Consider the following 27,506-nt stretch of genomic DNA (forward strand, 5'->3'; position numbering starts at 1 on the left):
TTAGAACTATTTTTCAGTGTATCTGTAAGCTGAAACTGCAACTCTTGGTGGATTAATTTAAAATTAACATTACAGACAGCATGAATAAAATAACCCATGCTATGGCTACTGACATTCGACTGAGGTCTTATCAAGTGAAATTATTAGTCTGTACAGGAAACTGAATCTTATAAAGAAAATTATAATCGCAGACGAAATGATACTAATTCTTCAGTGTTTAACTGAATGAAAAAATAGAAATCTAATAAATTTCAGTGTGTTGATTTAGTTCCATTCGAAACGGAATGTTGAGTAGGGGGCAGGGCTTTCTGTCCACACATCATTCCCTTTAGCAAACTTAAAGGTGCTGTATGTAAGTTTTAGACTCTTCTAAAGCACAAGAGAAATGTGTTTATTACAAAAAAAATTAACATATTTAAGGCTCTCAAAGCATGCGCGTCTATGACTAAAATGTAACCTCTGTTGGACAGTAGCAGACTCCGAAATGAGACACAGATACAGAGTTTCACATGAGGTTATAAATTAACAAATGATATAAATTTTACCAACGTAAAGATTAGGTGAGCAGGTCACATTGTAACCCCGTGTCCTAACAGCACGCCATGTTAGGAGATTGGCAGTGATAAGAAAATTGGCTGTTTCCACCAGATACAACAAGATTTTCAAACATTTAAATTAAGCCATTCCGAAGCACAAAATATGCACTCACTCATGAAATGGTAAGGTTTATAATCTTTATAAAATTATATATTAACATTAATTAATGTACATGCTGAATCACAGTTCTAAAGTTCAATTTAAAAGGTTTATTTTATTATTAAGATCTGAGATTAACTATCTGCTGCTGCTTTCAGTAGTATGGCAATAAATGTCATGTGAAATGGCATTAAAGCTCACATTATTAGCATATAACACTGAATAAAGCACACAAGGTTTACCTGAGGTGATCATGTCATCAAGTTTTCTGTTGTTTAGCCACAAGAAATAGTAGCCGTTTCCAAAATATTTTTAAAATTTATTTATTTTTCTTCTTTTGCGTGCCGTTTCTTTAATTTAGTACACATTTTAAATCAGCAACTTACACTTGTGTGGGGTTTGATCTAGGGATGCAATACCTAGTTCAACTACTAGATGTCAAACTTACATATTGCACCTTTAAGAAGACTGTGGTTGGGATTTTGTGGCTGAAGTGCCAAACTGATGTCCACAGAGAAGGACTGCCACTCCAATCATGGAAGAAAATGCTCAGATTTGGATTAAGGATGATTGTTTTTTTTTTCAGTGGATTAATCCAAAGAATAACAATGTGTGCCAGTAAAGCAACATTGTCAATTTTGATCTCACACAGACAAGTATCAGAATGTGTGTTCAGCCGTTAGAGGGCACTATAAGCAATAAAAAAAATCTTAGCTTGAATGTCATAAAAGAATCTTGTTTTTTTGCCTCTAAAGATATGAATATAAACTAATTAAAAAGGCTGAAAATGCATAGTTGGATAAATGTATATTTTCTTCTGCAGCAGGAAGTGGTTCTGGTGTTTGGCCTTGAGTAGAATCTTTACACAATGCTTTCAAATATATATATAAAAAAAAAAACATTTAGTTCAGTTAGACATCTGCCCCATCAGACTCATTGCAGAGTTCATCAATGATGTTAATGACAACGACATGACTGACACTAACAATATCTTTTCTTGTAAAATGTGCACTCAGTTCCTACATTCGCTATACACATAGAGCACATAGAGTATGCATAACCACAAATGTTTAAGTAAAAAGAAAACATACATGCGTTCAATGGTGATTTCAACACAATGAATCAAGAGCTGCTCACTTGATGTACAGTAACAAATTTCACAGCTCTGAATCTAAACAAGGTTGGAAGCATTTAGGATTTATGAATAATTGAACAATACATTTAGTATTGTTCTAGTGGGGTTTGCATTTTTTGATGCAAAGTTCATACATATTGTACCTTTAAATCTTGTCAAGCATCAAGCAAACACAGAAAATAAGGTTTTAAATATTCAACACTTATTGGATAATTCTTCAGGATGATGTGGAGAAACTCATCTAGTTCTTTCACAGACAGAAATACTCCTTGTTCAACCTGAAATATAAAGTATGAGTGCATATCAAGAGACAACTACTGTACGTTTTTTTACAGGTTTGTTTCCTCTTGTAAATTTTGGATACATTCAAACTCGTATAGCATACTGTATGACTTAATAATGCTTGAAGACAATCTATGATTGTTTATACATGTATGAATTATTATTATTTTGCAGCATTATATTTTTCTGCAAGATTAGATGTCGCCAAGGAGTTTTGATTAGGAATAACGTTCACACTTACATGCTTGCTTCAGCTCTTGAACCAGTGTCTGCAGCTAAAATCAGAAACAGAAACAAGTTCATTAGTTTGATTATGATGTAATTCATAAATAATGTATTACAAGTAACCTCATTATAATGAGTATTTCATTATTAGAACAGAATAGATGTTTTGTCATAATTGCAACAAGATTTAAAAGTGCTCTCCAGTCAGTGCAACAATCATTTCATCTATGATGCAAAAAAAATAAAATAAATAATTAATAATTATAATAATAATAATAATAATAATAAAGTGCTCAAATTAATTATTTAAAACTATATATACAGTTAAAGTCAGAATTATTAGCCCCTCTTTTAATTTTCTTTTTAAAATATTTCCCTAATGATGTTTACCAGAGCATGTACATTGTCACAGTATGTCTGATAATATTTTTTTCTTCTGGAGAAAGTCTTATTTGTTTTATTTCGGCTAGAATAAAAAAAGGTTTAACATTTTTAACACCATTTTAAGGTCAAAACTATTAGCCCTTTTAAGCTTTTTTTATAATCTACAGAACAAACCATTGTTATAAAATAACTTGCCTAATTACCCTAAACTGCCTAGTTAACCTAATTAACCTAGTTTAGCCTTTAAATGTCACTTTAAGCTGTATAGAAGTTTCTTGAAAAATAAATAGTAAAATATTATTTACTGTCATTATGGCAAAGATAAAATAAATCAGTGATTAGAAATGAGTTATTAAAACTGTTTAGTAATGTGCTGAAGAAAGCTTCTCTCCATTAAACAGAATTTGGGGGAAAAATAAACAAGGGGGTGAATAATTCTGACTTCAACTGTATTTCTAAGACAGAAGTATGGTTGATAACAGTTAGATAAAAACAGTATTTGAATTTGTTTGTCCTATACCCAACCCACTCTGAGCTGAGATTGAACTGGCGACCTTCAGCATGGGAGTCTGTTACTCTACAAGGACCATAAAGACCATGGCCTCTGGTATCTGTCGCTAGAGCACCTTTATAGAGGTCAGAGGAGTAGAGCACTTCACTAGCTGGCCCTTGTTAAACTTGCATGAATTGATTTGTACTTTCTTCCTAAAGGTACCAGTTTAATCAGAGAGTGCCCATGGTGTGAAATCATACATTCTGTTTTCTTTGACTTAGTCTCTAATTTATCAGAGGCCACCACAGCAAAATGAAAGCTAACTGACCCAGGACTTGAATCAGCAATCTAAACCACTAACCACGGTACCCGCTATAGGGTGTGAAGTGCCTTTTAAAATGTTCTGTTTTTTGTTTGCTTTTTAACACAAGGGTTGCTGTATAGTTCTTCCAGTGTGTGGAGCGCAGCCTTTTGATTAAGATTTTTCTCATAATTACCACTTTATTTTTTTATTTCATATCATTATAGAAAATTATGTTACATTTCACTTTAATTTCTTACTTGTTTCCCCATAAAATGATTACCTATGGAATATTCGTCAATGTTAGTTTTAAAGCATTGATATTTGGTTGATTTTAGGTTGTGTTGGCAAGTGACCATAATTCAACATTGAGCCAATATCCTAAAGAGCCCATATTATACATGAAATAGGGTCATATCTTGGTTGTAAGGGTCTCCAACAACAGTTTAATATACATGCAAGGTCAAAAAACACTTTCATGGTCTTATAATCTGCATTTATTTTTACCTAATTATCCCAGTGACTCCTGTATGAATCGTCCAGGGATTCATTTGTTCCCAAACCCCTCCTTAGCGCGAAGCTAATCTGCGCTGATTGGACCGATGACAGTCTGTTGCGATTGGTCGACTGCCTTCAGTCAGAGAGTGAAATGCCAAACAGCTAATCAGCAATATAAAAGTAATCACAGTTCATACACGCTCGATAGTGTAAGGCGTGGATTTTAGCTGCCAGTGGGTCAATGTAAATACAGACTATGGACTTGAGAATTCATACGACTAACTATTTTATTGAGCAAAAACTCCAAAAACAGTTGAAGAGATCTCCTAGCTTCTCACTCTGCTCTTTTCACAGACACACACACACATATTGCACACACACACACACACGCACTTAACCCTGCTCCGGACAACAACGCGCGCGCACACAGACAGACAGACAGACAGACAGACAGACAGACACACACACACACACACACACACACACACACACACACACACACACACACACACACACACACACACACACACACACACACACACACACACGATAAGAGCATATAGCCAGTTAACCTGATACAGTACTCGCGGTTATAAGTAACAAATCACAACTAAATACATTTGCAAGCTAGAGTCAACGAGGCAACTTTAATCACACATACTTACACTTGAGAAATGGAGGAAGAAAAATCCATCCTGACGTCCATCAGTAAGCTTTACTGATCCTTCCTTTAACAAACGCTGATGAAGTATTCTTTGTAGCATGTAGTTTCCAGAAGTTTCCAGTAGTTTCCAACTGCTTGGCTATAATGCTGAGGTTTCATCTTTGGGTAGAGACTCAATATATCCATCTGCAGTGTTTGTGTGTGTGTGTGTTTGTGTGTGTGTGTGTCTGGGTTTCTGCGTCAGAGGGCGGGGCCTCAGGTTTGAAATCTCCCGGGTTTGCACATGCACGTGAATAACTTGGTTTCATTCGTACGTCATGGCGAAACACCTAATGAATCGGTATCAAGGCGACTCGTTTGAAGCACTATGAGTCGACTCTTTTATAGATGAATCAACAGTTTTAAACACTGTACACTAACAGATTTTAAGCCTTAGCTGGATACTTCACTTCACTTAGAGCTGTGTTACACACTACATTTACATTTACATTTACATTTAGTCATTTAGCAGACGCTTTTATCCAAAGCAACTTACAAATGAGGACAAGGAAGCAATTTACACAACTAAGAGCAACAATGAATAAGTACTAAAGGCAAGTTTCAGGTCTGTAAAGTCTAAGAAGGGAAGTGTTAGTAGTTATTTTTTTATTTTTTTATTTTTTGTACAGTTAGTGTGATATTCAAAGAGGCAATTGCAGATTAGGAAGTGAAGTGGAGACTAAATAGTTGAGTTTTTAGTCGTTTCTTGAAAATAGCAAGTGACTCTGCTGTTCTGATGCAGTTAGGGAGTTCATTCCACCAACTGGGCAGATTGAGCGTGAGCGTTCGCGAAAGTGATTTTTTCCCTCTTTGGTATGGAACCACGAGGCGACGTTCATTCACAGAACGCAAGTTTCTGGAGGGCACATAGATCTGCAGAAGTGAGTGCAGATAAGAAGGTGCTAGGCCAGAAGTCACTTTGTAGGCAAACATCAGAGTTTTGAATTTGATGCGAGCAGCAACTGGCAGCCAGTGCAAACGGACTAGCAGCGGAGTGACATGTGCTCGTTTAGGTTCATTGAAGACCACTCGTGCTGCTGCATTCTGGAGCAGCTGAAGAGGTTTGATAGAGTTAGCTGGAAGCCCCGCTAGTAGAGAGTTGCAGTAATCCAGTTTGGAGAGAACAAGAGCTTGAACAAGGAGTTGAGCTGCATGTTCAGATAAGAAGGGTCGGATCTTTCTGATGTTATAGAGTGCAAATCTGCACGATCGAGCAGTTCTAGAAATGTGGTCAGAGAAGTTTAGTTGGTCATCAATCGTTACTCCAAGGCTTTTCACCATTTTGGATGCAGTAATGGTTGCCCCATCCATCTGGATTGAAAAGTTATGGTGTAGAGTCGGGTTGGCAGAAACTACAAGCATTTCCGTTTTTGCGAGGTTCAGCTGAAGATGATGATCTTTCATCTACATGGAGGGGAATTTTCAAAAACCCATAATATGGGCTCTTTAAACCAAAGTCATATTGATGTCAAATACTGATATTTATTCGTCAGGTTTGGCAACCAAAATCCAAAGTCTGATAGACATTATAGTGGTAACGCCCACACAACGTCAAACTGTAACATCATTAGACGTTGATATTTGGTTGATTTAAGGTTGGACATTGAATATTGAAGTCGGCCTGTCGTTGCATTTTGACGTCAACCTGATTTTCATTTTCAAACAAAATACAACGTTTTAAAGCATTAGAATGTAACAGCGTTTATGAATTTAACTGGTGTGTGATCTTACCTTTGGGTTCAGGTTTAGTGACAGTGAGTCGAACAGGAATAAATCTCCAGATCTCCAGCAGAGCAGAAATATCATCCAGAATCAGAGAGTCTCAGTCCAGTCATCAGCACAGTGAAGGAGCTTTCACCATCATCACTGATCTGCACTGATGTATTCTGAGGTGTGTAACAGCCATTTTCTTCAATTCTGCACCACTGTTTGTCTTTAGCCTTATATCCAGAGCTGTAGAAACACTGGACACTGACATTATCACCTTCCTGTCCAGATCCACTGCTGCTCACCACAGACGCATCAGGAGCTAAAAATGTACCAGAAGTTAATAGTAAAGAGCTGTCAAAATTAAAAGCATCCAAAACATCTGCTTTCCAATGTAGTCAACAATGTTAGCTGAATTGGACACATAATTAAATGCATAATTGTTTTTGAAAGCCTTTGCTTTCACAGTCCTCACTGCAATGCTAAAACATTTCAAATGTATTCACTTTGGAAAGCGTTTTTTTTTTTAAATAAACATTGTTTACTGAAAAAAGCAATCTCAGTGTGGACGGATGGCCAAACAGAGAGACAGAGAGATGAATAGACAATTTTAAATGATAGCGTATTATTGTGGACGTGGCCAGTGGTAGAAACAGTACTAAAAATTCATAAAAGTAGCATAACTTGCCTAAAATGTAGTGCAACTAGAGTAAAATTATATGTTTTAAATATTACTCAAAGTTTGAGTAAAAAGTAGATCTTTTAAAGTACTCAAGAGTAGTGAGTATTACGCTGTGAAAAGCTGATGCATTTGCATGTCATTTGTATATGTGCATAGACGTAACATTCTGTAGTGCATCTAGTTATTGTCCAGCAGGCACACGACATCATACAACGTTAATATTTGGTTAGATTTAGGTTGTGATGTCAGGTGTCCAAAATTCAACGTATAGTCAGCATCTAAGGACAGAGTTATTTTGACATCCAATAACGACGTCAAATGACGTTGATATTTGGTTGTTTTTAGGTTGTGTTGGCAAGTGAACAAAATCCAACGTCGAGCCAGCATCTTAAACCAAAGTCATAATGACGTCAAATACTGATATTTATACGTACACCCCTACTCTATACAATTATAGACCTTTTTCTTGGCTGCTGCATGGAGGGCGCCATAGTGACCAGCGTCTTCTGGTTAAACATTTAGAACTTCCGTTTACAACGTTAGCACTTATACTATTAGCACTATTAGAAAAGTTAATAAAAGTCTTTTCTGGGTTCAAAGTTGTTTGTAGAAAGATCAAGGTCCCTTAATGCGATTTAAAAGCATAAATAAATTGCGAAAAACAAAACATGAATCACAAAATATGGAAAACTGCTAAATTATGGATATTTTTACAGTGTATTTTATAAATGCTGATTAAATGCTAGACATTAAGTAAACGATACATGCCGCTTGTTATATATTTATTTTTTTTCCTCTTGTTTACAGATGGAGCTTGGAATAATAAACTGAATGTAAGGAATATACATTTTCTGTAGTGTATGTGTGTGAATGAGAATGCATGGGTGTTTCCCAGTGATGGATTGCAGCTGGAAGGGCATCCGCTACATAAAACATATGCTGGATAAGTTGGCGGTTCATTCTGTTGTGGTGACCCCAGATTAATAAAGGGGCTAAGCAGAAAAAAGAAAAAGAATGAATGAATAATAATGAACTAATAATAATTCTAATAGTAAACAGACCATGTGTGGGGTTTAAATGTGTTGTGGCTGCAGCGGTTCCTGAAATGAGCTTGCAGAAAAAAAAAAAGAAAAAAAGTTTCCGCTTGCAAGACTTGTCAGACAAAAAAAAAAAACCCACAAAATTCAAAAGCAAAGGTAATGTCTGCCATGTTTTTGTCAAATGGTAATCCACAGCAGACAAAGGCAAACAAAATGCTTCCTTTTTCTGCTTATGATATTCAAAAGTAGCGTATCAGCACAGATACTGCCAGTCTAACACTAAAAAATAAGCATTACTAGAATACAAGATAGAAGACAGCACGCACGCACGTACACTCACTCACACACACACGCAGGCTTGTTTTTGTGAAACATGGGGGCATTAAGGCTCCTACACACTGGGATGCTTTTCGTTTGTGTTTATCGTCAGCGTTTTCCGAGACGTTTTTCAGTGTTCAAACCCAAGCGCTTTTCACTTGTGTCAAGCTGAAGAGTATCCAAAATCACTCTTTTGACGTTAGATGGACTTCTGACACCCCGATTATAACACAGAAGTTCAGTTTACACGATTGTTGATAAAGTTACTGGTGACTTGAACAAGCATGGATTATTCAAGCAGCAGCTCCAGCTCTAGCTAAAAAGAAATGATTCGTGTTCACAAGAGCAATAAGCAGCTTCACGTTCATATCACCTCTGGGCGTCATCTTCAGTGTGCACTCGCATTGACAGTTTTGCGCTTGAGCGCCTCCAAGTGCTGTTTACTGTAACTTCAGCAGCTCCGTGCACGTGAACAAAAGTGTCAATCTGATTGGTGGAAAAGGTTTTGACGTGGCACGTCAAAACAAAAAAACGAGCATGAGGCGTTTCTTTTTAAAATGACTATTTTGCGCCTGGCGTTTAGCGCGTTGATGTGCACAGTCACATTGATGCCCGTTATTTAGTCGCGAGGCATTAAACGTCGACGGAAAACGCGAGCAAATAACGTCTCGGTGTGCACGGGCCTTTAGGTTTCCATTGATTTTATACTGTACAAGCTGTATTTTCTATTGGCCCTTTTCCATCCCTATATTCGTAAATGCAACTCCCACAGGAAACTGAGTACAGTTTTACTTTCGAAACAAACAAACAAACAAACTGATAAAATTTATATTCTCATATGATTTATAAGCTTTAAGAAATTGGAGCATCATAATTAACCACCCTCTTGTAATTCCTGTGTTATAACTGTGTTGTTGAAACTGTTACTTAAAACAAATATGCTCTGCCGATTAATTCTTTTTTTTTCCAACTAAATGATTGCACATGCTTTGAAACTTTAAAATAGTTTTTTTAATACTTAAAACTATATTTTACCTACAAAACCTCTTTAGATTTGTAATCTCTTTTTCAAAAACTTAAAAAAGTAAAATGGGCAGCAACATTATAAATTATTTTAAGCATGAATTGAGTTTTATTCCTATTCCTAGTTTAATTGTATACACATTAAAGGTGCTGTATGTATGTTTTTGACTCTTGTTGAGCTTAAAAATTATCACAATATGTTTAGAGATATTTAATAAACATATTAAGTGATCTACTTGATCATGTGAATTTGAGTTATTCTTCTGTGAAAATGTGTGTTCTGTGCTGGAACGTCTGTCTTTGTTTTGCTCTCTGTAACCAGCCCACTGCCAGTTATCATTATATTTCAGCATTCCAGGTTGCTTTGGTGGAAAACAGAGCGCATTTCATTTTAGTCATGAAGGCTGCATCGATGTATGCGTCTGCAATCAATATAGCGATCACTGGAGGACAGCAGCAGCCTCCAAAATGAGATGCAGATTCATATAGAAATCAATATGAGGTGGTTGTTGATTAACAATTAATAAAAATATTACAAACATAAACATTAGCTGAGCAGATTACACTGTGTGTTCCATCAACATGTGTAAATACAGCCTTTCAGAAGCTCAAAATAATAAACTGCTCTTCAAAGAAATGCAAATGTTTAGAATCTAATCAATATATTGAAGCTTTTAAATATATTTAAAAGTACAGTACATGCTGAGTCACAGTTCTAATGTTTAATTTTAAATAAGTCTAAAATAAAGTTAAATACTTAAATAAACTTACTTAAAAAAAAAAAAAAGTTTTTAATGAAATTTACCGCAATACGGAAAGCAGCAGCAGATTTATTTAAGTTCACATCAGCCTTGGTGCCTCCAGAAAATTTTCTTAGGGCTGGCCAAGAGAGGTCGCATCAAATCTTGGGGTGGCACACTAAAACCAATTTAAGAAATCAGTGTAATGTTATATTTTTGTTTCTGGTAAATGAAATAATGTGGATTTAATTTATTTAATTAATTATTCTTGAAATATCGCTATATATTCCTAAAAAACCTATAAATTCAATTAAATCAAAAATGTCAATATTTAGTTTAAAAATACTTTTCATATTATTTATAGGCCAGGGGCCAGTACCACCAATCAATCCACAACAATTTAATAGCTGCTATATATTTATTTATTGAAATAATGTGAATTTATGCAAGTACATTTAAATTAATAATATCAACAGCAAAATCAGATTAGGGTGGCCAGAGTTTACACAGGGGTGGCCGTGGCACTTGGGTGCGCCCCTGCACACCAGCAGCATTAGCATTTAACCATGAAAAAAAAAGCACATAATCAGTACCTGAGGTGTTCAACTGTATTCTGTTATTCTGCTGCAAGAAACCATATCTAAAGTAGAAATTTTAGGTGAGGGTTAGAACAAATACCTGCCTTTAATAAGGAAATTTGTATATTTAGTTAGGACATCATATAGGCATCATAGTCAGGTACACTGTTAGTGTCATCAATCTAGCAACCTGTATTTGCATGGAGTCGTCTGAGAAGCCGCCTGGTGAAAAAGTGTTTTGAATTTTGACATGCAATACCTAGTTTAGCCATTGGCAGTGTACTGTATCTTTAAGATATATAGGGATTTTAAGTATTGACTAATCCTTATCGAGTAATTAAATACTTTTAGACATAGTAATCAGTAAAATATTTAAAAAACTATTTTGTTATTAATCATTTACAACTTTAAGTTTTTACCTAACATGTATGTGTATGCTATGATTTTCCATGCACCCTTATGCACCAAACCCTGCTCACTATAGATCAAACAACCGTAAATAAAGATAAAGTTTAATAATAAACAGAAACTATCATGTTTTTGACTAATAATAAAATATTAAACTATTGATTGGAGTACATTTTTTCAGCTTAGTCTTGTCAAGAAAACTAGACAGAGCTATTACACACTATGAAATACCTCACTAAATTAATCAGCAGTGATCTCCAATCGGAGGACATCCTTTGCCTTTAGAAACTCACACTTAGGGGAAATAAGATCTTTTAGTTTTCCAAGAACTAATAAGACAGATTCAGAAAAGACTTTTGAACATATTTTATTCAGAGTCATGAGAAGATCTCCAATCAGAGTCTCTCTCCAAACAAAGAAATGCAAGAGTTGCATAGGACAGGTACACTACATACATCAAACCAGCCAAGTGTGAACACACCCTTAAACATTAAATAAAATAAAGCTAAAAGAAGCAGTCGTGTTATTCATTTGCTGTTAGACAGTAAAATCTGTGTTTTCTCAGTGTGGACCCACAGAGCAGTAAACACCTCCTCCTGCTGGACTCTTCTGGAAGTGTAATATCATAGTACAGTAAATACACTGTCAGCAATACATCTACATGAACTAAAATGTCAAATCTTTTGTAAAAACTTACAGCTTCACTCCCAGGAATATAATCAATAGTACTGTAGATCATGTTCTTGTTGGGATCCAGTGGAGAAATGGACTAAATGGTGAATATGAGATATTCATTGACTGTTAACTCTAATGTATGATATTGCATTAGTGGTGTGTCTGCTTTACTTACATATGGGGTTTCATCATTTATAGAGCAGTATACAGCAAGATCATCATGTTTAGAGGAGATCTGCATTTTACACAAAACAAAGGAGAAATGTCAACATCTGACTCACTTAGGCCATACACATCACACATTGTACAGTTGCCTCGAACAGGGCCAAAACATCCTTGTCCCCCCTCCCGTCTCCCCCGACGTCCCGCACTCACATTACAATCAGGCCTGGGTACACTTACGTCATAGATGATGCGCTGGTGGTCAGAAGTGCTCTTACTCAGCACAGTGGGGATTTCTTCTGTTATATCGCTTGGGATGCGGTGACACGCAGTCAGATATTTCGCCGAACAGCCACTTTTGACGCTCATAAACAATCATAAAGCCCTTGTTCTGCAGGAATGTTTGCTGAAGGTACAGCTGTCGTGCAGTGAGGGGTTTGCGTCTTTAATAAAGTATGATAGTTTGCGTTCACTGAACAGTAAGAATGATTAATAAACCCATATCAAACAGTCTCTTAAAAAGGACGTTGCGCTTTTAGTTTTGGGCTTTGGCGCGTTTTGCACTCACACACAAGCGTACCGCCCCAAAGCCCAAGTGAACCGTGCCTGAGCCCGATTCAGAGCACTCACACTTCTCAAACGATCCGGGAAACGGGCCTGGGCACGGTATGGATAGCTTAGTGTGAGTAGGCCCATATTGAACCACAAATCGCATGGAATTAAGCAGAACATGAAAACAACTTTTGACTGGTGCTGAGATTACTGACACATCTGAAAGTACATCCTAACATTGTGTTCAATATTGAAACCAAGAGAGTCCTGCATCATTTTTGTTTAAATTTGTCTAATGGGAATTAAAATGAGCTCTCTCAAACTTCAATTCATTTTCCTTTGGCTTAGTCCCTTTATTTATCTGGGCTCAACACAGTGGAATAAACCGCCAACTTATTGAGCACGTTTTACACAGCAGATGCTCTTCCAACTGCAACAGTATACTGGGAAACACCCATACACTCTCACATGTAAACACATACACTACGGCCAATTTAGTTTATTCAGTTCACCTATAGCGCATGTGTTTGGACTTTGGGGTAAACCAGAGCACCCGGAAGAAACCCACACCAACACAAGGAGAACATGCAAACTCCATACAGAAATGCCAACTGACTCAGCTGGGACTTGAACCAGAGACCCTCTTGCTGTAAGGAAACAGTGCTAACCACTGAGCCACCATGTCACCTCTCTCTTAAACAAAACTCTGAAAAGTTAGTTTCTCATTCATGTCTCAATTCATCTTAAATTATTTTTCATTTAAGCTTCATTTTGGAGTATTAAAGCTCGCTTGGCTAGAATATTCAACAGTTTTTTTTTTCTACAAGTATAAATAGCCCTTAATCCAATCATTTTACCCCCCTCTAAAATACTATCCATAATCCCAGCTGACAAATCCAGGAGCCCCTGGCACCTCAAAAGATTCTGCTATGACCTGTGCAGCATGAACAGGTGAGTGGGCTTGACAAACCACCTGTAGAAAACACTCTTCCAGATACTTGACACCTTCTAACAATCACTCTATATCTCTAGAAAAACACATTGTGCATTTCTGTGTGTGCCTCATACAGGCGAGTGGGCTTGACAAACCATCTGTAAAAACACTCTGCTCTATATTTACACCAGACATTTTACTTAAACTCTATCCTTACAAGGATTTAATGAAAACAATGTTGACTTGTGAATGGACCACAAATCATGTTGCACTACTTGTTTTCTTTAAAGGTGCAGTATGCAAGTTTGACACCCAGTGCTTGAACTATATATGCTGTTTTCAAGGCAACTTGGGGTGCTGAAATATAATTGGCTAACTGGCAGTGGGTGGATTAAAAGACCAAAACAAAGACAGACATTCTGGCATGTAACTCACATTTTCAAAAGCAGAATGTCTGACTTCAGCATTGTTTTTTTAGATAAACAATAATGTTCACTTGTTCTGTTTTGTAAATATCTGCAAACATATTATGGTATTTTTATGCTTTAGAAGAGTCAAAAACTCACATAGAGCAGCTTTAACCTTAAATACCTTCTTTTTTTTTTGTATAATATCTTGCACAATATTGTTCTGTCTTATGTAAAATCACTTGTATAGTCTGTGGTTATGTGTATAGTTAAGCATTTGTATTACATGTATAATAGGTATACTTTGATTACCATTTATTTCATATTTATTATTGTTTATTTATGCAGCACCGTAGTCCTGCAAGACAAAATATTTTGTTCCACTGTTTTTTCATACAAAAAAACTTGACTTAAACTCAAAATGAACAAGCCTTGCCACAAAAGAACAATTTGAGAATGTCTAAATGCATGCAGAGGCTTTCTTGCTTGAAACTTTATTAACATTATTTCATCATGTGAGTCAATGCATGCTAAACAATCCATACATGTGCATTTTCTCATTATCTATTAAATGAGCTTCATGTATGACAAATAACCACAACAATGAAATACTGATAAAACAGTTTAATTCATTTAATAATCAGGGATTAGAGAGAGATTCTGTTCATTATATTATATTATATTATATTATATTATATTATATTATGTTATATTATATTATATTATATTATATGACTTTTCATGTAAGAAATGTGTAAAGATTTTCATGCATGTGTTAATGTTCAGCATACACACACATTTGCATGACATCCCTGTATATTTATTTCAGAGATTTACAATAATTTAGAGATTGTTAGAAGAAAAAAAAATGGGACAGCAAATACTGTAAATACTGAAATAAAAGACTTACTTCATCAGTGGTCCTACTAGTGTTCCTCTCTTTTAATTGATGTTCATCTTGCACTGTTTTAAAAAGGGGAAACAATATCATTAGCATCATTTCTGTAAGATTCAGAGGTGTTGAAAAAAAATTACAAAAAAATTGAATATGAAATAAAATGAAATACTGACTTGGTCTACGTCTCCATATCCAGATAAAAACACCAACCACAATAAATGAAATCAGAAGAACTAGGGCTGAAGCTAAAAACCACACGGGCGAAAGTTCTTCATCTCTGGAGGGAAAATGAAAAGAAAAAAAGTGGAAAGTAATAAACCAAAGCTGTTGAAAAAAAATAATAATAATAATTTCTGACTTTTCTAGTCACGTGCACACTTTTAAACAATCACTCAATATTTCTTGAAAAACATTGCACTCTTCCCTCCATATGTACCAGACGCTTTACTTAAACTCCATCTTGCAGGGACTCAATAAGGAAAACAATGTTTACATGTGAATGGACCAGCAAATCACTTTGCACGACTTGTTTTCGTCCATTCATTCATTTTTCTTTGGCTTTGTCCTTTATTTATCGGGGGTCGCCACAGAGGAATGAACTGCCAACTTATCCATCATATGTTTTAGACAGCAGATGCCCTTCCAGCCATAACCCAGAACTGGGAAACACTCATACTTTCTCACGTTCACACACACACACATACACTACGGCCAATTTAGTTAATCCAATTCACTTATACCACATGTCTTTGGACTGGGAGAAACCGGAAGTTTCTTCAAACTTAAATACAACAACCTACGAGTAAAATTTTGACCATACTTTTGTTAATGCATTACAGTAGTTGTATGCAACGAAATACAACCCGTATTGTATTTCATGTTGTATTTTTATTTACACAGACAAGTCTGAGTGAAATTGGATTAAATAGACAGTATTAGAAACTTATAAGCAACATTTACAGAAACCAGCTGTCAAGATTAGTTTGTTTTACCAAATCCTATCTTACCAATACTTTTGCATCTTTTTTTCAAAAGCTTAAAGCTGGTCACTATCAACTGCCATTATACAGACAAGTGTAAGCAGAACATGTTTTACACCCCATTAAAAGTTATAAACAAAATAAGGGTGTCACAATCTTTCCTGACAGATCTCTGGTGAACTACAGATGCTGCTAAGAACTACAAATTCCTTCAGGCCCTGTCACACACCAGATGCTGATCACGGCTGATGACACATACACACAGCTGAGACTTGTATCACTGATCATTTGGAATATATATACACACCACACACACACCAGCTTATGACAGAGTCTTTGATGTACATACATTGCTTGTTCTAGTATCTTGTTTTGTCATTTTTATCATTGCCTTGTTATCGTTTTTCCTGTTTTACCACCTAGTACGACCTTGTCTAGTGATGGTAAAATTAAGCTTTCTAAACCAGTGAAGTGCTTGACTCAATTGTATTGGAAAAAGGTTCGTTACATGAAGCTTTCTAAATCAGAGCTCGATGAGGACCTCTGCTGGTTAAAGTGTAGGAAAACACTGCGTTGCAAAAATGTCAAATGTTCACAACTGACCAACTCATTCATGTAGTAATACAACTAATATTAACAAATTACTCAATAACTGTAGTTTTTACACATAAGGTATGTTACATTACACCACCGATGACTGTAGTAAAATCCAAGGTATTCAAAAGTGTTTACATTTATCATGTCCCAACTAGACCTGTTCCAAGCAGGGATCGAACCAGCGATTCCTGCATGTAAGGCGAATGCTCTAAGGAGGAGGCCATGCGAGTGATGCTTAAGAATTGCACTCGCCAGCTAGTCTCTGTTAAACACTATACTACGATATGAAGTGTTTTTTTTTTTAAAAGATAGTTGTAAAAAAAAAAACGCTAAGAACTTTAGGATGGTTCAAAACCTTTTTACTATAAATTACTATTGTATTTTAGTTTAATTACTGGTGTGAGGGACCGGTGCAGTGTTTTGAAACTGTAAAACATGTATGTAATCGATGCCTAATCTCTCACTATACACATTACTTACCCATGAGAGTGCTTAAACCTTTGAATCAAAATTCGAAGCAGTCACGTAGCTTCGGACGTCACTGATCAAGTGATTATGGCAAAACGAATCATGCTCTGGTGCACTGCTTCACTGCGAGATGCATCGTTTTTTTGATACATGCTTCGAAGCCTCGGCGCACAACGTCTCATTACTACTTATGTTTGTTTTTTGACCGTGTTTTTGGATTGCCCTTTTTGTACCAGCCACTTTTAAATATAATCTTATTTTACCTTCACTTAGATCCTCGTCTCTGATGTTCCTCACTTCTATCCCAGCATGTGACAGAAAGACTCTATCATAAACTAATGTGTGTGTGAGTGTGGTGAATATATAATCCAAATGATCAGTGATACAAGTACCAGCTGTGTGTGTGTGTGTCATAAGCATCTGGTGTGTGTGTCATAAGCATCTGGTGTGTGTGACAGGGCCTGAAGGGATTTGTAGTTCTTAAGCAGTATCTGTAGTTCACCAGCGATCTGCCAGAAAGGATCGCTGGTTATCGTGACAAAGATCTTATGGCATTAGAAATAGACTAGGTTAAAAATCCTCTATTTACACACTCTAATATGGCTCTCAAACCTGTAGGGGTTTCTTTTTTTCTGTTGGACACAAAAGCAGATATTTGGAAGAATGCTAAAACCCTTTAAGCATTTAAGTCCAAAATAAATGCTCTATGGAAGTATCCAAATATCTGCTTTTGTGTCCAACAGAAGAAATGAACTCAGGTTTTGAACAAGTGAACGGCGAGGAAACAAGGACAGAATTTTCCATTACGGGTAAATTCTGTTAGCAATACACATAGAGAACGTTTGTGGTTTTTCAATGACTTTAGTCTTATTTCGGAAAAGTCACTTCAACAAAAACAGAAAGGAGGAAGAAAAAAAAAAACACCAAAAGCAATGATCAAATGATTATGTACTATATGACAAAGACATTTTAGAAAAAGAGCATCAAAACATAACAGATAATTATAGGATAATTCCAGGAAAACTGAAACAAGCCCATTTTGACTGATATAATAATTGTAAAACAAATGAACACTCACCCATCTTCATTATTTGAATCTGTGTTAATGTTTACTGTAAAAAGTAGAAAGCAGAGCAATTTTAGTTGTTTTATTTTGCAGGTATTAGCGTAATGTTTATTAATTATTTTACCTGATTCTAAAGTGGTTACAGTGAGTTGAACAGGAATGATGCGATCTCCAGCAGAGCAGAAATACCATCCAGAATCAGAGAGTCTCAGTCCAGTCATCAGCACAGTGAAGCATCTTTCACCATTATCACTGATCTGCACTGATGGATTCTGGGATGTGTCAGTCTTCTTCTCTGTGAAACACTTCTGATCTTTATATCTGCACCACTGTTTCTGTAATGTCCTGTATCCAGAACTGTAGAAACACTGGACACTGACATTACCACCTTCATGTCCAGATACACTGCTGAATACAGACACATCAGGAGCTGAAACACAGACAGCAGACATCCAACAAAATAAAATGGATGTGTGTGAAGAAAAAAAAAAGTGAAAAAGTTTAGAGATTTTAAATTTTCAACTCTACCAAACTGAACCTTGAGGTAAAACTCATATATAACAGTCTCTTGTCCTCCAGTTTCCAAGGCACAAAAATGGCGTCCAGATTGTTTGTCCTGCAGGTTCCTCATAGTCACAGTGAAGAGACTCTGATCAGGATGATCTATTACTGACAGATTCTTCTCTGTTGTGTTTGTGGATTTATGATATTCTTCAATTTCTGTATACCAGTATTTCTTCTGCGGTGGGTTTTTCTTATCATAATAACATGGGATGGTGACAGATCCTCCATGCTGAACAGTTATTGTACAGCGTGACCAACAGCTGAGGCTTTCAGCACCTAAACAAACACACAACTGTTAATACATCCAGGATTAAGACAAAATCACTTGTTCTATCCTTACATATAACACACTGAAAGCAACAACAACTGATCCTTATATCTGTCTATTATTACATTATGTGCTCTATTTCTAACATAGCCTATACATTTATTTATACTCACTCAAAATGAAACAAAACCAGACTAAAATGTAGAGGATATTTTCCATTGTGTTCGCTGTCATTCTGTTTCTCTGTCTGTGTCTGAGTGGTTTAATTGGGTTGTAGTGGCTGATCTACTTCCCTTTCCTGCCAATGACTAAACAAAATTGAAATAAAGGTTATCAGCACATTGTGTCAAGTAGTTCTCACTCGCTCCTTTTAAGGTCTACTTCAAGGTCTAAACAACTCACACACTGTGTTCTTCTGTCCTCACATGATTAACAACATGAAAAGCTAAAAATGAAGTCTCATTGACAAAATGATGAAGCTGATCCATGAGAATAAAGACAACATTTAATATTCTGACCTAAAAGTATCTGAAAGTTCACTTGAGTATGTTTGGCTATATGTGTGCTGTTGTGGTTTCACTCACATCTCAGCTTCAGTGGAAACAAAAAGCGCCTCTCATCTAGCGCTGATCAAGTTTAGACATAAGAGGAAACACATTGAGTATTAATAAAGGAAAATAACATTCATATTTCACTTGTACTTGAGTAGGTGATTACAGTTCGATTTTTTAATCATTTAGAATTTATGAATTAAAGCTTCAGGTACAAAATAACATTAATTTTCGTGTTAACAGAAATCATGTTTGCACCACCACCACCACCACTGCCACCAACCGTCTTGGGGTTTGGGGTAAAGGTTGTGGCCGTTGAGGGTTGGGGTTGTTGGTTGGGGACGTTGGGGGTTAGGGTTAGTTGTCTGTGGCCGGAGGGCTTAGGGAGAGCGAAATCAACCCTCCTCCTCCTCCTCCTCCTACTCCTGCTTGCCAGGCCCACCAACCCTGCGGAGCCTTGGGGGTTAGGGTTGCCCGGAGGCTTGGGTTAGGGTTGTGTGGGTAATATGAAACTACTGATCTAATTCAATTTTATCAGCAAACTCTCGCCACAGAAATTGAAAAGATAGACAGGTATTTTACACTACATTAACTCCAAACTTACTGAATTAATATTCAGTGATCTCCAGACAGTCGGTCGACATCTTATGCCTTTAGAAACTCTAATTTGGGAAATGAGATCTTTTAGTTGTCCACTAACTAATAAGACAGATTCAGAAAAGACTTTTGAACATGCTTTATTCAGAGTTATGAGAAGATCTCCAATCAGAGTCTCTCTCCATACAAAGAAATGCAAGAGTTGCATAGGACAGGTACACTACATACATCAAACCAGCCAAGTGTGAACACACCCTTAAACATTAAATAAAACTAAGCTAAAAGAAGCAGTCGTGTTAGTTCTTTGCTATCAGACAGTAGAATCTGTGTTTTTCTCAGTGTGGACCCACAGTGCTGTAAACATCTCTTCCTGCTGAACTCTTCTGGAAGTGCAAGTACAGTAAATACACTGTCAGAACTAAAATGTCAGATCTTTTATAAAAACTTACGGCTTCACTCCCAGGAATATAATCAATAGTACTGTAGTTCATGTTCTTGTTGGGATCCAGTGGAGAAATGGACTAAATGGTAAATATGAGATGTTCATTGACTGTTAACTTTAATGTATGATATTGCATTACTGGTATGTCTGGTTTACTTACATATGGGGTTTCATCATTTATAGAGCAGTATACAGCAAGATCATCATGTTTAGAGGAGATCTGCATTTTACACAAAACAAAAGAGAAATGTCAACATATGACTCAATAATCTACAGATCGCATAAAAAAGCAGTACTTTGTGTTTTCTCATACTTTTCGTACTGCTTTTTTATGGGATTTGTAGTTGTATTTTCAGTTGTATTTTCAACTGGTGCTAAGATTATTGACACATTAGAAAGTGGATTCTAACATTTGTTGTTTGTGTTGACCAGAAGAGGGAAACCAAGAGTCCTGTATCATTTTTACTTTATTTTTCTAATGGGAATTAAAATAGGTTCTCTTAAACGTATCTCTGAAAAGTTTCTAATTCATATCTCAATTCATGACAAACTATTTTTAATTGAAGCAAAATTTTGGAGTATTAAAGCTTGCTTGGCTAGACTACTCAACAATTTATTGCTACAAGCTCTTAGAGCCCTCGATCCAATTAGTTTACTCATTTCCTAAATATTATCAACAATCCCAGCTTCCGAAACTAGAATACTCAGGCAGTAATTTTAGAATGTTAAAATGAAGGACAAAATCAAATCAAATACTGTAGCACTGTCGCCTCACAACAAGAATGTCTCATGTTTAAGTCCCAGCTTGGTCAGTTGGCGTTTCTGTGTGGAGTTTGCATGTTCTCCTCGTCAGCGTGGGTTTCCTCCAGGTGCTCCGGTTTCCCCCAAATTCCAAAGACATGCGTTAGAAGTGAATTGAATAAACAAAATTGGCCTTAGTGTATGAATGTGCAGGGGTGTTTCCCAGTACTGGGTTGCGACTTGTGCATCTGCTGTGTAAAACATATGCTGAAATAGTCGGCGGTTCATTCCGCTGAGGCGATCCCTGATAAATAAAGGACTAAGCTGAAGAAAAATTTATAAATGAATTTAAACACTGTAATAAAAAGACTTACGTCATCAGTGGTTCTGCTGCTGTTCCTTTCTTTTAATTGATGTTCATCTTGCTCTGTTTTAAAGAGATGAAACAACATGATATGACATTAGCATCATTCATACATGCAGATTCAGTGCTGTTATAAAATATTCAAATATGGAAAGATATGAAATAAAATGAAGTACTGACTAGGTCTCCGTCTCCATTTAAAGATGAAAACACCAACCAGAATCAATGAAATCAGAAGAACTGGAGCTAAAGCAAAAAACCACACGGGCGAAAGTTTCTCATCTCTGGACGGAAATCGAAAGGAGAAAAAGTTTTAAAAAACCCCCCTAAAGAGAAAACACCAATCTCTGACACTATTCTAGTCACGTGCACCAGTCACTTTCTAAAAATCAGTCCATATCCAACCCAAGCTCATTCTGAAAACGTAGTCCCGCGGACGTTTCTGGAGACAGCAGAATACATCCCGGGAGGTACGTACGGCCGCGTAAATTTTTTTCAAGCGAACGCTGCGGGGCGGTGTGACACTGTTCTCTTTCGCGCTTGCCTTAGCTCCTTGTGGAGGGCTTCCCCGCTGCAACCCGTTTGTCCACTCAGCTCAGCGTGTACGTCGGCAGGCTCGAGATGCAGAGAGGAGGCGACCGGTTTCGAGTCCAGGGAAGAGCAGTTCCAGCAAGTTCAGGTAAGACAAAAACAGAATCCCAAAAAGTAAGTGAACGAGTTTCGTGACAGGGTGAGAACATGGCGAAATCCGAAAACGCGGTGGAATAAAAAAATCAGGGCTTTTATTTTTTTGGACGGCTTTTGTGAACTGTTGCTCAGGTTTAGGGAAGCGGGCGGATGGGCGGGTAGATCAGTAAAATTGGTAAAATCTTTACACGCAATAACCCAGAGACTGTTTAGACGCATGTCAATGATGAAAAGATGATGGATGTTTACTGTAGGAGGACCGGAATGTTCTTGAACACCCAGCAGGCACAAGATGTCAACATGACGTCAGATTGACGTTGTACCATAAGTCATGGGGAAATTTTGTTTGGAAATGAAAATCTGGTTGACGTCTATCAGATGTTGGATTTTGTTTGCCTGGTTGACGTCTATCAGATGTTGGATTTTGTTTGCCTGGCTGACATCTATCAGATGTTGGATTTTGTTTGCCTGGTTGACATCTATCAGATGTTGGATTTTGTTTGCCTGGTTGACGTCTTTCAGATGTTGGATTTTGTTTGCCATACCTGATGAATAAATGTCAGTATTTGACGTCAATATGACGTTGGTTTAAGTTGCTGGCTCGACGTTGGATTTTGGTCCCTTTCTAACAACCTAAAAACGACCAAATATTTACATCGTTATTGGACATCAAAATAACGTTGTCCTTAGACACTGGCTAGATGTTGGATTTTGGTCACCTGACATCACGGCCTAAATCTAACCTTATTTTAACCTCATATGGCGTGTAGCTGCTGAGCAATAACTAGATGCACTACAGAATGTTATGTTTACACACATACACAAATTACATGTAAACACATCAGCTTTTAACAGCGTAATAACTTTTAAAAGGGCTACTTTTTACTCATACTTTAAGTACAATTTACAACAGATACTTTTACCTTACTTACACTAAATTTTTAGGTAAGTAATGGTACTTTTACTTAAGTATGATTTTTCAATACTCTTTCCACCACTGGTGACTGCAGGTTGAAGGAAAGTAGTGGAGTAAAAGTTCCAATACTGCTGTAAAAATGTACTCAAGGGAAAGTAAAAGTACACATTTATAAAACTACTTTGTAAATTACAATTTCTGAGAAAATCTACTCAATTACAGTCATTTGAGTATTTGTAATTAGTTACTTTACACCACTGAAGAGTAGCGAGTATTGTGAAACATTAAAGCGTGTACATGCAATTTATGCATGTGTGTGTGTAAACGTAACATTCTGTAGGGCATTTAGATCTTGTTTAAGGCCGTTACAGTAAACATCCTTTATCTTCTCGTCAGTGATATTCAGTCTAAATAGTCTCTCAGTCGTTGCGTGTAAAGATTTTCGACATCTTCTTGGACACTTTTAATGCTTCCAAATGGTTTGCTTTACAAAGCTCTTATGTCTTGAGGTTGTTCAGTAGGATGGGATTTACATTTAATGTGTGTTTTGATTGGACAGGGATCACAGGACGGATTTTTCTACTCGACCAATCCCCATAGACCAAATAAATAAAGTAGTGACTGTAGGTTGAAGGAAAATAATAGGGTAAAAGTACAGATACTGCACTAAATATGTACTGAAGTAAAAGTAAAAGTACACATTTTCAAAACTAAGTAATTCCTGAGAAAAACTACTCAATTACAGTATTTTTAGTATTTGTAATTAGTTACTTTACTCCACTGCATATTTTCACATAGGATCAATATTTCCTACTTTGCATCTTTTTTTTATGAAGCTTAACGCTGGTCACAATTAACTGCCATTTTACACAAAAGTGTAAGTAGAACATTTTTTAAAATCCCATTAAAAGTTAGAAACAAAAAAGAGCTTATGGCATTGGAAATACACCAGCTTAAAAGTAAAATTTGTATCACTTTAATATGGTTCCAATCCTGTAGGGTTTTATTTCTTCTGTTAAACACAAAAGCAGATATTTGAAAGACAGCTGCAAACCTATAACCATTGACGTCCTAAATAAATGCTATGGAAGTCGATGGTTATAGGTTTTCAGAATTCTTCCAAATGTCTGCTTTGTGTTCAACAGCAGAAAGAAACTCAAACAGGTTTTGAACAAGTGAATGACGATGGAGGAAATGATGACAGAGATTTTCTTTCGGGGTAAATTTCGTTAAGCAATGCACATAATGTTTGTGGTTCTTTGATGACTTCAGTCTTATTTTGGAAAAGTCACTTCAGCAAAAACAGAAGTGAGGAAGAAAAAAAAACAAAAGCAATGATCAAATGATGATGTACGTATGTTAGCATTTAAGACAAAGACATTTCAGCAACATTAAAGATAATTATAGAACAATTCTAGAAAATGAGCCCATTTTGACTGATGATAGTAGTTGTAAAGCAAATAAAAACTCACCTGTCTTTATTATTCCTATCTGTAGAAAAAGTAGAAATCAGAGCAATTTTAGTTGTTTTATTCCATAGGTAGTAGCACAATGTTTACTAATTATGTTACCTGATTCTGTATGGGTTACAGTGAGTTGAACAGGGATCATTTGGTTTCCTACAGAGCAGAAATACCATCCAGAATCAGAAAGTGTCAGTCCAGTCATCAGCACAGTGAAGGAGCTTTTACCATCATCACTGATCTGCACTGATGAACTCTTTGATGTGTCAGTCTTCTTCTCTCCGAAACACTTCTGATTTTTATATCTGCACCACTGTTTCTGTTCATTCTTATATCCAGAACTGTAGAAACACTGAACACTGACAGTATCACCTTCATGTCCAGATACACTGCTGCTCATCACAGACACATCAGGAACTGAAACACACAGACAGCAGACATTAGACATTATAAAAAACTGTGTGTGAAGTCAAAAGATGTGAGAATAAGATCAGATTTAAATTGTTGTACTCTACCATATTGAACCTTGAGGTAAAACTGATATATAACAGTCCCCGTTCCTCCAGTCTCCACAACACAATAACAAAGTCCAGTTTGATTCTCCCGCAGGTTCCTCATAGTCACAGTAAAGAGACTCTGATCAGGATGATCAATTACTAACAGATTCTTCTCTCTTGTGTTTGTGTATTTATCAGTTTCTAAATAACAATGTTTCTTCAGTTGTGTGTATTGCTTATTATAATGACATGGGATGGTGACAGATCCTCCAGGCTGAACAGTTAACGCCTGATTTGAAAATTCATTGTAGCTGTCAGCACCTAAACAAACAACACACAACTGTTACTGCGTCCATGACTAAGACAAAATCACTTGTTCTATCATTACATATAACACACTAAAAGCAACAACAACTGATCATTATACCTGTCGTTATAAATGAATGTATAGGATACTCTAGAAATGGACCACAACATGTGATACTCACTCAAAATAAACCAAAACCCGATTGAAATGTAGAGTATTGTTGCTGTTGCGTACGCTGCCATTCTGTTTCTCTGTCAGCATCTAGTGGTTTAACTGGGTTGTAGTGGCTGATCTACTTCCCTTTTCCTGCCAACGACTAAACAAAATTAGAATAACGGTTATCAGCACGTCATGTCAAGTAGCTCTTTTTTTCTCTCTCTTCAAGGTCTAAATAACACTAAATAACACACTATTATCTTCCGTCCTCACATAATCGCATAACATGGAAAGCTATGAGTGAGGTCTCATTGACAAAATGATGAAGCTGATCCATTAGAATCTAAACAAAATTTAATAATCCAAATATATCTGAAACTTCAGTTGTGTGTGTTTGACTATATGTGTGCTGTTGTTATGACTTCACTTTCATCTCACTTATTCTTCAGTGGGCGTCACAGTTATTATTATTATTTGTTTTGATAATTTAAATTGAATTAAAGCTTCAAGTACAGAATAATATTTATTTTCATTTCTGCGTGTACAGTGCATCTTTAACTTTTTAACTTGAATGCTAATTTAACAAGCAATATACACTGTAAGGTTTCAGAAAGTCAGTAATCTTAATAATTAACATTAGCCTAGATTAATTCATGAAGATTTTTTTATACTGTTGCTTACCGTAAGTTATATACAGTTCAAAATGATTGTTTCCTTGAGTACATTACAAAAACAAATTACTCATTAGATAAAGTTTTATTAATATATATATATATATATAGACAACACAAAAAGTACTCTAAAAGTAAGTATAATGTTTATTTCCATGTAATTCTGTAACATTTTTTTTTTTACCTCAGTAATTATGTCTGGAATGTGCCATGAGGAAATGTAGCCGTGCCATATATACACATATACAGTTGAAGTCCATATATTAGATTTTTATATGAAGTGTTTCTAGCTTCTGCATCACATATTGCTATTTTTAAATTCATTCAAGTCAGAACCGTTTATATCATTAGTGTTTTGTGCCTATTGAATCACTTCAGACAATAACAGGGGCTATATCTGATTACCATAAAGTTTACTTTGTTAATTTTCCATTATTCAAATTAACTGGTGATTGGATACACCTTACAGATATTTATTTAGTTTCACCATTGTATTGTTTAAATTTTCAATTTGTATTTCTTTAATACCAGTACACTTAAAAGCAGTACACTAGTAAATCTTACAAAATGTACACCCAGGATATGTTATATACACTGTAAAACACAACAGTCAACTTTATCAAATGAAATGAGTGTAGTTAATTCAGAAATGACTGAAAGTTAATTTTATTCATTTGAAAGGAGTTTTGAACTCAGTGTTGAAGGTATTGAGTTAATTAAATATTTCATTACTTCAACCTAAATGGAGTAAGTTCACAGTTTGAGTTCTCTTAATTTTTTGGGTTTTACTGTGCTCAAATTGCTTTATTTACTCAAATGGATTAAGCTCACAGTACTCATTAGGATTTGTTTTTCAACTTCAATGGTTTGTTGCAATCGCTTTCCTCAAATGATTTGAGTTACCTTAACTTTTTAGGTTTTACATTGTATATACAGTTAAAGTCAGAATTATTAGCCCCCCTGAATTATTAGCCCCTCTGTTTATTTTTCCCCCCAATTTCTGTTTAACAGAGAGAAGATTTCTTCAACACATTTCTAAACATAATAGTTTTAATAACTCACGTCTAATAACTGATTTATTTTATCTTTGCCATAATGACAGTAAATAATATTTCACTAGAAATGTTTTAAGACACTTCTATACAGCTTAAAGTGACATTTAAAGGCTTCACTGGGTTAATTAGGTTAACTAGGCAGGTTAGGGTAATTAGGCAAGTTATTGTATAACGATGATTTGTTTTGTAGACTATAGGAAAAATTATAGCTTAAAGGGGGTAATAATTTTGACCTTAAAATGGTTTTAATAAATTAAAAACTGCTTTAATTCTAG

The 27,506-nt window shown here is 35.9% G+C and overlaps 1 protein-coding gene and 1 non-coding gene across 4 annotated transcripts; both read right to left on the minus strand.

Moving 5' to 3' along the window:
* Positions 1-1,747: 1,747 nt before the first annotated feature.
* LOC141378944 (polymeric immunoglobulin receptor) lies at positions 1,748-6,595 on the minus strand. The gene is made up of 3 exons (XR_015479057.1): positions 6,449-6,595; positions 2,355-2,388; positions 1,748-2,109 (listed from the first exon to the last, which is right to left on the minus strand). It is a non-coding gene; the product is annotated as a polymeric immunoglobulin receptor (transcript).
* Positions 6,596-11,569: 4,974 nt separating this feature from the next.
* Positions 11,570-25,702, minus strand: pigrl2.4 (polymeric immunoglobulin receptor-like 2.4). Of its 3 annotated transcripts, none has more exon segments than NM_001306100.1 (9): positions 11,570-11,822; positions 20,382-20,453; positions 20,535-20,594; positions 21,490-21,542; positions 21,660-21,763; positions 24,555-24,573; positions 24,654-24,962; positions 25,061-25,363; positions 25,531-25,601. In NM_001306100.1, coding segments are annotated over 9 exon segments (1,029 nt in total). In that variant the 5' UTR covers positions 25,592-25,601; the 3' UTR covers positions 11,570-11,774.
* Positions 25,703-27,506: the final 1,804 nt, after the last annotated feature.

Source organism: Danio rerio, chromosome 2, assembly GCF_052040795.2.
Source record: "Danio rerio strain M-AB ecotype USA chromosome 2, GRCz13ab, whole genome shotgun sequence".
In the NCBI taxonomy this organism is placed as follows: domain Eukaryota; kingdom Metazoa; phylum Chordata; class Actinopteri; order Cypriniformes; family Danionidae; genus Danio; species Danio rerio.